The sequence below is a fragment of the Haliotis cracherodii genome, unplaced genomic scaffold (genome assembly GCF_022045235.1).
Source record: "Haliotis cracherodii isolate W230 unplaced genomic scaffold, xgHalCrac1.p SCAF_1, whole genome shotgun sequence".
Classification (NCBI taxonomy): domain Eukaryota; kingdom Metazoa; phylum Mollusca; class Gastropoda; order Lepetellida; family Haliotidae; genus Haliotis; species Haliotis cracherodii.
In genome coordinates, this window is record NW_027266264.1 from 82,548,279 (window position 1) to 82,559,672 (window position 11,394).

At 41.0% G+C, this 11,394-nt stretch overlaps 2 protein-coding genes across 2 annotated transcripts; both read left to right on the plus strand.

The window, feature by feature from the left end:
• Positions 1-916: 916 nt before the first annotated feature.
• Positions 917-1,684, plus strand: LOC139469789 (BTB and MATH domain-containing protein 36-like). The gene has a single exon (XM_071252088.1). The coding sequence runs from the start codon at positions 917-919 to the stop codon at positions 1,682-1,684; it is 768 nt and encodes a 255-aa protein (XP_071108189.1).
• Positions 1,685-8,791: 7,107 nt separating this feature from the next.
• On the plus strand, positions 8,792-11,153 carry LOC139469800 (heme-binding protein 2-like). The gene is made up of 4 exons (XM_071252099.1): positions 8,792-8,926; positions 9,544-9,673; positions 10,482-10,662; positions 10,982-11,153. The coding sequence occupies exons 1-4, from the start codon at positions 8,792-8,794 to the stop codon at positions 11,151-11,153; spliced, it is 618 nt and encodes a 205-aa protein (XP_071108200.1).
• The last annotated feature ends 241 nt before the right edge of the window (positions 11,154-11,394 follow it).

The window sequence follows — 11,394 nt, forward strand, 5'->3', positions numbered from 1 at the left end:
TGTATCTTCACCACGTGGGTAATAAAAATATTTATTTGTATATATGCATGCGTATGTGTGTGAATGTGTATGGATATGGATATATATGTAACATAGTGGTAATTCTTTTTTCTCCCTCTCTCTGTAAATAGTTCTGTGTAATAGGCCTATGGCTTACAATACACTCGATTGTCACTGACAGTAGTTCACAAGGTATCGCAGGCCATTTATGTTCTAATGCATAGTAAACGTTACAGCTACACCATCTTCCCGAGTCAAGGAAGTTAACTGACTATAAAAGTCCAGTTTCCACCCTCGCCGAACTAGGCTGAAATTATGGATTATTTTGGTCTATTGCAGGATTTGTAAAGCAAGTGTACCGCCAAATCGGCGTCAACAGACATTTTCCAAATTTTTTTCAAGTTTTTTAATCAAGGTACTCATGCCATTTGATGCACTTCGCGAAGTAAGACCCGTTTTATCACAATAAATTTTGATTATCGGTCAGATCATCTCGACTGCACGCCGTCATTTTGCATGAAGCAAACTCAAGTAATATGAGAGGTGGAATATGATTGGTCAATAGGAGGGACATAGAAGGATCGAGACTTGTAATAGCCACTGGTGGCGCAACGATCGAGTCCAGAAATGCCAGTCTAGTTCGGCGAGGGTAGGCTTTTACAGTCAGTTGACACCTTGCTTCAGGAAGAAGCAGCTACACATGTACAGTGCATATAATGTAAATGTACAAAAAAAATCCAACCTGTTATTTGGTGATTATTTCAAAGAACACGTTTTGTCAGTCATTGAATAATTCGTCGTGGATAGGGTCTTGGGGAAAGTCTGAAATCATCGCTACGCTTTGTTTCAACACAAGAACACGGAGGTGTGCATAAGAAATTTTCAAATGTTTCTAAACTTTCTCATTTCAGCGGCCATGGAAAAGTCAAAGAACATGTTTTCCAAGGCATGCCTGACCAGTGATGTGGCGCTTGTAGTCGAAGGTAAAAAGCTGCACGTGAACAAAACAGTACTTTCGCTTGCATCTCAAGTCTTTGAAAAAATGTTCTTTGGGGAATTCAAAGAGAAAACCTTATTAGAAGTTCCATACGACGACATGGTAGAGCTGCTTCTGTGCATTTACCCATCAACCGCCAATCCGATCACAGCAGACAACATTGACGCACTACTTCCACTAGCGGAGGAATACGTTATGACGTCACTAAAACAACGCTGTCGGGCGTTTGTCAAAACCTACCTGAAACTAAACGTGGAAACTTTAGCAAAGTCTCAGCTGGTACATTTCATGCATCTAGCAGACCAATATGACTTTGATGATGTCCTTGAGGATTGTCTAGCTCGGGCTGTCTACTTTAAGTACAGTGACGCCAATGGGCTACAACACCAGAAGGAGTTCCAAGATCTCTGCGATGAGACGACTGTCCAATTCTTTAAGCAGCGATTGGTGTTATTGGAGACACTTGTCAAACCGGTGGTTGACAAATCCATCACCGTTTCCGGGAACCTCAAAGAAGACCTCCAGGCTATTATTAATGGCAGGTGTAATGCGTACCCATACCATCGTGAAAAGCATAAATGTCAAAGATGTGAAGCTGTGTGTTTCGGGCAATGTCGGCAGCTCGGCACTAAAGCTATAAACGATTTGGCTGATGTAATCAAGATTATGCTGACCGCTTTCAAGTAGTCTAAAAGTGATCGTTTTACAATTTGGAGATTTTGATCTATTGTTATTATGGATAAATACATGCACGTTAGTGACACGCCCCAAAAGAGAATATCCGTTGTGAATTGGAGAATAAAGCGTGTTTCGCTGCAGTCAGTAGTATAATAGCTATATCAAGGCGACCTGTAAATAATCGATTCCTGGCAAACCATTGGCTGCTAGCATGAACACCGAGCCACTGTGTTGATGTACATGCCCAAACAGTAGACATCGGATCTTAATATAACTCGTCTCTAACAACAATCCTGTGTTACTAGGCACATACACAAGGAGGACTTTATTAAAGACAAATTGTATACAATTATATAAGTGGTTCTTTGACAATAGGTCTGAGTGAAACTGTTGACATCGAATATGTTTCAGTTCTCTGTTGCTTATATATATTAAAAGTAATTTCACAGAACGTCTAATCACAAGGATCACAATGTATATTAGAACCAATTTCCCTTCATCAAGTGTTTGTTATCTCACCCCATCGTAGCTTGATATGGCTGAGTAAGATACAATCACTTTGCCTTCTCATGTTAAAGATTTTCACAAAGTAAAAGGTAAAATTATGTTTTGTTTGTTTGTTTGTTTGTCGTATCTCTGCCTTACTTCAAAACGCCTTTACGTTGATAGATGGGACAAGAAAGGATTTCAGAGAAACTTAGCCTTATTTGTTTGTTTTGTTTGTTGTTTAACGCCACACTCAGCAATAGTCCAGCTATATCACGGCGGTCTGTAAATAATCGAGTCAGGACCAGACAATCCAGTGATTGATATCATGAGTATCGGGATAATTGGGATACGATGACATGCATAAGTCAGCGAATCTGACCACCCGATCCCGGTAGTCGCCTCTTACGACAAGCATAGTCGCCTGTTACGGAAAGCATGGGTTGCCGAAGACCTATTCTACTCCGGATCTTCACGGGTCGCGTGTAGTGAGAACATGCAATAGATTACTGTGTCAATAGCTGAATGAAATCTCTACACAGAGACCTGTTCTACCCCGGATCTTCACGGGGTGAGACAAGCTTGGGTTGCTGAAGACCTATTCTACTCCGGATATTCACGGGGTGAGACAAGCATGGGTTGCTGAAGACCTATTCTATCCCGGATCTTCACGGGGTGAGACAAGCTTGGGTTGCTGAAGACCTATGCTACCCCGGATCTTCACGGGTTCCTTCTATAATAAGCTGGCTTATGACTTACACCGGGTGTTCGCGAAAAGGGTTAGTATGCCCTTCCTACCAGCAGCACCCATCACTCGTCATGATGACGCCCTCAGATCAGTCTATGGGGATGAGGTTGGAGATATATTTAAAAGACTGATTCCTAACTGAGGACACACTACAAAGCCTCGTTACGTAAGAGACATGTATCTTTATCATCTATTATTAATGGCAAACCGTGTAAAAGTTGACAGCGTCGTTTTTCATGCAGCCGTCGCTTGAATGGCAACCCAAAGAGCAACATACTTTGTTGATATGTCCACAAATATCAATAAAATGTGTTCTGTTCGTGTTATAAATGACACTGAATCTCACTTATGACCGTTGTAAGGTCAAGCATGTCATGTTGTCCCTACATCTCCCACGTCACAAGCAGGGAGAAGGTCACGATGTTTACCTATGGACCACCCTATCATCAAACATGATCTGAATTAATGAGGAGAATCTTGTTATGTTGAAATTTCAAGATGTTATGTTGAAAATTCAAGACAATAATCTTGAAATTTTAAGATACTAACTTAAAATTTCAACTTAGTATCTTGAAATTTCCGCAAAGAACTGAATTATCATTGCATTTTATTATTCCTCAATATGAATAAGAATAAAAAACACAATATGCTCTCTTCGCTTATTATTGGTGTATACGTTTATATGATACCTACATCTTTCTCAATAAAATAATCTTTTTATGTGTGTGGACATATGCACACGGGGACGAAACAATATTACACTCGAATTCCATATATTAAAATACAATTTTAGGAATATTCACATGCTGAAGATAAAATTGGAATTGTGACACTATTTCATCCGGGAAACCTTGTTTAACGCTCGACACAGATTGAGTTAACATTAAGCACATTGTCGCTGGAGAAATATACGTCCAGAAAAGAGCAGGGTCGCGTTCTATGTTTACATTTCAGTTTACATATTTAAGTTTATTTATGTGTTTTTTTTTATTCCGAATGCCTCACCAGACATGCTATGAATCAAGCTAGGAGTTACATAGTGAGAATGAGGCATGGCATGAAAAATGACCTTGACGTACACCCCATCGTTGATACATGACGTCGTCAATCATTGATGTCACATGACTTTGTGAACTAGAATGGCGTTTGGTCACGTGCACTTGATGCCACGTACATATAAGGCGCAGACATCCACTTCCTTCCTGTGTCCTAGTGCTACAGCCCCGACCAACATCTTTCCCAGGTTAGTAAATATTTGATATATTTCTTTCATAGGTTATTGCAAGTAGAAGGATTCGTTGACAAGAACTTCTATTCTAAAATTGTACCGTTATTTGTAGTGCTTCATATATTATTCAGGAACAACAAATTATGATTTTCTATAATTATATCTGTAATAACTATGATTTACATTCAATGGTTACATCCTCTTATGGCAACTCGGCCCATATGGTTTGTTTTCAATTTAAATTGATTAACCAAGTGGTATTTAACCTAAACATTACGTTAAAGATTGATAGAGTCCGAAGTAAATCTGCAGTGACCGCCTAACACGTTATAATCATGCATACCTAAGCCTTTGTTAACTTGAGTTCGGTAGTCTTGTGGTTAAAGCGTCCTCTCGTCACGCCTGGGTTCGATTCCGCACATGGGTACAATATGTTAACATCGTTCGAGGTGGCGCCGCCGTGATAGTGCTGGAACATTGTTAAAATAGTTTACTATTCAGCAATGGGTACCACTCAAAATATCCACCATAATGTACTGTTGTGCACAGTACAACAACAGAAGCGACAAAACCCTAATCATACGAAAGTTCACTGTACGATTCCGACTATATCACGAGTATACGTGTATACATCCTTATCAAACAGTGATGATACCAAGTGTTCATGATTAAAACTAATGCGTGAAGACGACAGATTCGTTGTATTTCTATAACTGTACGATTCCGACTATATCACGAGTATACGTGAATACAACCTTATCAAATAGTGATGATACCAAGTGTTCATGATTAAAACTAATGCGTGAAGACGACAGATTCGTTGTATTTCTATAACTGTACGATTCCGACTATATCACGAGTATACGTGAATACAACCTTATCAAATAGTGATGATACCAAGTGTTCATGATTAAAACTAATGTGCGAAGACGACAGATTCGTTGATATTTCTATACAACCTTTCGGTGTAAGAAATAATGCAGATGCTATTCATATGTCTTCCTGCTTTACTCACAGACATCACATTGTGTGTAATGTGTTCATGTCGGCATATAGAAGCAGTGACATGACTGAACGATGGGTGGTGAGAGTACTATGTTTTATGTGAGAAACGTATGACATTCTAAACACACCATTACCTACCCGAGAGAGCAGTTGAACAGCGAAAACACCCTGTAGTTATTGCTTAACCCAAAATGAAAGTGTTAAACAAATGTTTTTGCAAAAGGGACTGGAGTTTCAGAATTTTGGTTTCAGATGCAGGTAACGTTGCTATTGCTATATAAATGGTCGTATGGTGGTTTGGTATCCACCAAATTTCAGTGACTACTACATGTAATTAATGTGTGTGTGTGTGTGTGTGTGTGTGTGTGTGTGTGTGTGTGTGTGTGTGTGAACTATATATGTGGGACTATATGTGGGACTAAAGCGCCAGTCGCCATGGTCAGATAACGTGTTGACACTGGTCAAACTCTGACAGACACGCTACACGCAGCTTGTACGTCACACGTCAGACGGCTTGAATCAGGATGTTCAGGACATGCCCCATCTATTGTAGATGACAGCCTCTTGTCTCACTCCGTGTAACGTGACGTAACATTATCCACGGTCTGACATCAGTATTTAGTTACCATTTCTGCTAATGTAGCTCCACCAGACCCAAACCTGTTCCAGCATACGTCCCTTATTGAGACAGATCACTTCAGATTGATGAGTAGTCGTTTCTGATATATGTAACGCATGATGCCAAAGACGCTGAAAGGGGATATCAAGTACCTCGATCAATAGTTATCAAGTTATATTCATGAATAAATGGGGTTGTGTTATATAAATATAAGCGACAAAATCAATTCCATAATTATAATAAATCATTGCGAAGAGTTAAAGTGAGTGAGTGAGTGAGAATGGTTTTACGTCGCTTTTTTTAAGCAATATTCCAGCAATATCACGCCGGGGGGGGGGGGGGGGGGGGGGGGGGGGGGGGGGCACCAGAAATGGACGTCACACACTTCATGGCCCGACTTGCACAAAGCGACCTTAGTCAAACGAGTCTCGTCAGTGCATGCTGTCAGGTTGAAATTAGAGTTAATGCAACGGTAAATGGGCCAATCCAAGTTGCTATAGCTCCAGTAGATGGCGATGATACGTGCTTTCTATCATGGACTATGAGCAGGAACTTCATAAAGAAGGCTCATTTATGCCTAAAAGCGACAAAAACCTTTCCATGATCACACAGGATCTACAAAAGCAGACTCCACTGACCGACTATGTAGTCAGCATGCGTTTATAAATCACACTCTCAAATAGTGATAATACCAGGTATTCGCTAAAAGGTGAATATATAGGGTTGTCCCTTGTCACTCGTTCGTAGTTCCCTTTCTGTTCAAGCTGATAGGATGTGTTGATGTCAGGTGAACCTGAAATGATATGACAGCGAACACTGTTTTAGTAACTTTCGTAAAGTATCTAGAATGATCGGAGTAACAGTGTTCAACACGAACACTGTTTTAGTAGTGAGTGAGTGAGTATTGTTTTACGCTACTTTTTGCAATATTCCAGCAATATCATGGCGGGGGACACCAGAAATGGACGTCACACACTGTACCCGTGTCGGGAATCGAACACGGCTCTTCGGCGTGACGAGCGAACGCTTTAACCACTAGGCTACCCGACCGCCCCCTGTTTTAGTAACTTTCGTAAAGTATCTAGAATGGTCGGAGTAACAGTGTTCAACGCTGACATGTATGCAGCATGTATTTGAGTTTATTTACCTTTCGGGTCCAGATAACGGGCTGACATTGCTTTGAATGCTCAATTCGGTAATTGAAATTCATATTTAAAGTCCTAACGGATCACACCACGAATTTCGTGCGGTGCCACACACTACCCACTGACATGACAAGAATTAATCTCAGGGAAATAAATATGCATTTATGGTAATTATCTTACTTATGATATTATACACTTTGAAACATTTGTGTTTTCTACATGAAGATGTCAGAACGACCCAATTACATTAATGCACTTTGTGTGTAATGTTAGTCTGGATGTGAGCGAGTCATTGTCATGATAGATATCAAGAAGGTCAGTGTTATGATGGAGTATTCTAAAGCAACGGAAGAGATCGTGGGGTAGTTAAATGTGCCGTAGACAGGCTCGTCGGTGTAATATATGTCTCGTCAACCCCCACCCCTACACCAACCCCAACCCCAACCCCACCAAACCCCCGCCACATATGATGGGGACATGACCGGATGCACGCGACATTCCTGTCATCCCCCAAACAACTTAATGTGGTGATGTAGATGTTTGTTTAGAGTTTATTATCCCATGTCCCATGCGCATGACTTACGTAACTTATGCTGATGTAAATAAACATGACTCTTGTAACCCGAAACACATCCGTATAATTTGACGTTATATAGTTGCCCATAACGTTCATGATGCTGTCAGGGAAACGCACCACACATCACTTTATTATATACCTCAGTGTGAAAGACTGAGTTTTCCGAAATTGAGAAAAGTGATATTTTCATTGCAGATGGTCATTTATAAAGTTATTATCGCTTCATGGCATTTGTTATTCTCTTGACAAAGTTCCGTTATAAACTGTAAATTTCTCATTTAACTCGTCAATCGAGACCATTCGTTTCGCAAATCGTCATTTTTGTTACTTGACCAGCATGTATTCTTTTGCTTCCAACAGCGGTATCGAATTTTTCAAGAATATTTTTTGTTACAGTTGATTTTGTATGTAATCAAATCTACATGTATTATACAGAATTTTCGCGACCCTAAATATTTATGTTACTTTTGTTTATATATTTTGATGAATTTGCAAACACGTGAGTACTTTTTTAGTACTTACTTTAGTTTTACATTTGTAATGAAAAAAAAAATTTTCCGAGAGACAACTACACAAAAAGTACATATAATAAATAGGATCTTCCATGTGTCTCGTGGAATATCATGTTTCTCTCATCTCGTGACGGGGGACAAGGAGATATACTCGTGTTAAAATCTCTTTCCCCCCTGCCATTCGATGAGAGAAACATATTTCACTCGACACCTGAAATATCCTCTTTATATTCAGTTTTCTGGACTGCTTACACCATGTGGCTAAACTTGATGACACATGACTACAACCCGTGTCAATCCGTGCACGCCGCGTTAAGCAATATTCTAACAATATCACGGCGGGGAACGCCTGACATGGGCTTCACGCATTGTACCCATGTGTGAACTCGAACCAGGGTCTTCGGTGTGACGAGCGAACGCTTTAACCACTCGCCTACCCCACCGCCCCGATGTCATATGATTACAGTCGATATAAAATGATGACAATAGATTCATCTAACTAAATCGAAGGAGCAGGGTTGTCCCAGTCATGTGAGGCCGATTTACGACTCTCAGGCAGAAACCATGTTTCTAGGTTTGTCAGGTTTGTCCCGTTCTCGTGGGTTTCACCAAAGTGGTAAAGGTTTAAGTTCTTCATCACTTTGTGTTTTCCTGTCCCATCAAACTGACACGCCCTGATTGATAACTGAAATACTGTTCAAATCAGCGATCGACCAAACTCATTCATTAATTCGACATGATAAGGCTTAGCTTACAATCGCCCCTTGTCTATTTCCAGGCGCCCTCCTTTATCTCAATGATGACGTCACAAGTAGTGTTGCAGCTTGGTCTGGTGGGTGTTCTATTAGCAGCGTGTGCGCATGCGCAGAACATGACGGTCATGTGTTATTATTTTGACTGCCCATCGTACAGCAAAACCGCTCAACGCAGTGTGAGTATATATCCCAGAAAACAACCTGCTGTTTCTATTGTCAGTGAAGAGTTTACTTCTACAGTCGATCAGACAAATTCTCAAGATTTAAATGATATTCTTCATTAAGCGTAACCAATGACCGTGGTCTGAATCCGAGATTCGTTCTACCCGGGTCTTCGGCGTGACGAGCGAACGCCCCTGTAGAACTTAAGACTGTATTATGAGTACATAAAACCTTTTTGTGGATAGTATTGGTTGATACGATGTTTCAGGCCTAGTCTCGTGGTTAAAGCGTTCGCTCGTCACGCCGAAGTTCGGGTTCGATTCCCCACATGGGTACAATCTGTGAAGCCCTTTTCTAGTGTCCCCCGCCGTGATATTGCAAGAATATTGCTAAAAGCGGCGTAAAACCACACTCACTCTCTCTTGCTCCATCATCAGGGAAGTGATTGATCAAATACATTTTAAGGTAAAGTTGACTCGGCGGGACTAGCAATAAAAAATGTTTCGAGTCTTCAAGTTCAGACACCTTGTAAATGAAAGACATAATTACATTACGTATCGTACCAAATTATCACCTTACCTCTCATTAAACATATATCACAGCTCTAAAGTTTTACCTGGATGTATTACAGATATATGAAGAGCGGGTGTACGCCAACGAGAGGTGGGTCGCCACTTCCGGTGACGTCAGAAACCTGGAAACGTCTCGCTTGCAGATGTTCAACAGACTGCTGTCCTATCTGAGCGGTGCTAATGTACAGAGTAGGTGACCTGTTGTTGCTAAAACACTTCGAAGTGTGTAAGATGGTGTGGTTAAAATGTTCGAGAACCCGTGTTCGATTCGACACATAGGTATAGTGCGTGATATGGCTAGTATAGCTACAACCATACTCGCTCAAAATATAGAATCTACGAAACTGGGGATCCGATGATTAGGTGTTGGCCTGTCTCCACAGGTGTGTATTGTTTGCAGTGAGAACATGAAACATATCACTGTGTTAATAGCTGAGTAAGATCTTTACACAGATTCAATGAATAGAAGCAATGTGAATTCCGTCATGACGTATCTCTGCCTTACTTAAAAACGCCTTCATACGTGGATAGGATTTCAGAGAAACTTATTTGTTTGTTGTTTAACGCCGCACTCAGCAATATTCCAGCTATATGACTGCGGTCCGTAAACAATCGAGTCTGGACCAGACAATCCAGTGATTGACATCATGAACATCGATCCATGCAATTGGTTACGATGACATGCATCAACCAAGTCAGCAAGCCTGACCACCCGAACCCGTTAGTCGCCTCTTACGACAAGCATAGTTGCCTTTTACGGCAAGCATGGGTTACCGAAGACCTATTCCACCCCGGATCTTCATGGGTCGCGTGTAGTGAGAACATGCAATAGATTACTGTGTCAATAGCTGAATGAAATCTCTACACAGAGACAAGCGCGGATGGAGTCCGAAGCATACTTCAAAACGCCTTTATGGTGATAGATGGTTTCAAATGTTCATATACTGAAGGCCAGTCTAATTAATGTTATGACAATGACCATATACTATGTTTTCAGGCAAACTGTTGAACATTACTCTACCCTTCCTGACGAAAGTAGTTCGTGCCCCCGGATCTGACGTCACGACCGACATGACCATGTACATGTACATCCCTCTGGCCAGCCAATCAGCCCCACCCACGCCTTCTGACCCCAAGGTCACGGTCGTGTCGAGTCCAGTCACGTATATCTTCAGCACGTGAGTTGCATACTTTCACTAACACAACCTAACATTCCATTAAATTCAAATTAAGTTTCTCATGTTGTAATGATTACACAGTAGGTAGACTCGTGTACTATTTAGCGGTCTCAGAACCACGATTATCACAGGCTTGCGTTCAGGTATGGGACAACAATCAATACCCGTGAAGATCCGGGTTAGAATAGGTCTTCATCTAATTTTGCTGGAAATCAAGTTTTCAAGAAATGAACAAACAAACAATCGCTGCAGTGAGCCATTCCTCTGATATAGTAGCAATTAGGTCCATGATTAAGATGAGAGTCTTGTATTCCTTCAGATCATTCGGCGGATACACTTCAAAGTCTGGAGTGAAAAAGACGCGGAAAGACTTGTTTACTGCTATCGGCGATGCTCGTCGATACGATGACAGTCACTTCTATCTCGCCACGTACAGCAGCCCTCTACAGATGAAGAACAGGTACAACGAGCTGTGGATGGTCAGGAAATAAACACGCGGTGCTACAGAGCAACGGTTGTGTGACACAGGCACATTCACCGACGGTTGTTCCTAGTGCAGGACGTTATAAGGATGAGTTGTACAGACTGAATGTTTAACAATAAACCATATGATGGGAGGGACTTTTTCCATACCTGTTATGTGTTTCCTTGTTATGGTCTTAACGTATTCGTGTGATGATTGATTCTGGCTTGGGTGTGAATTACATACAGCTTGTTTCTAACGATTTCTTT

Coding starts and splice junctions, on each gene's coding strand:
- LOC139469789 (XM_071252088.1), top strand. CDS start 917: ATGGAAAAGTCAAAGAACATGTTTTCCAAGGCATGCCTGACCAGTGAT.
- LOC139469800 (XM_071252099.1), top strand. CDS start 8,792: ATGATGACGTCACAAGTAGTGTTGCAGCTTGGTCTGGTGGGTGTTCTA. Junction 8,927..9,543: donor GCAAAACCGCTCAACGCAGT/GTGAGTATATAT, acceptor GATGTATTACAG/ATATATGAAGAGCGGGTGTA. Junction 9,674..10,481: donor GAGCGGTGCTAATGTACAGA/GTAGGTGACCTG, acceptor CTATGTTTTCAG/GCAAACTGTTGAACATTACT.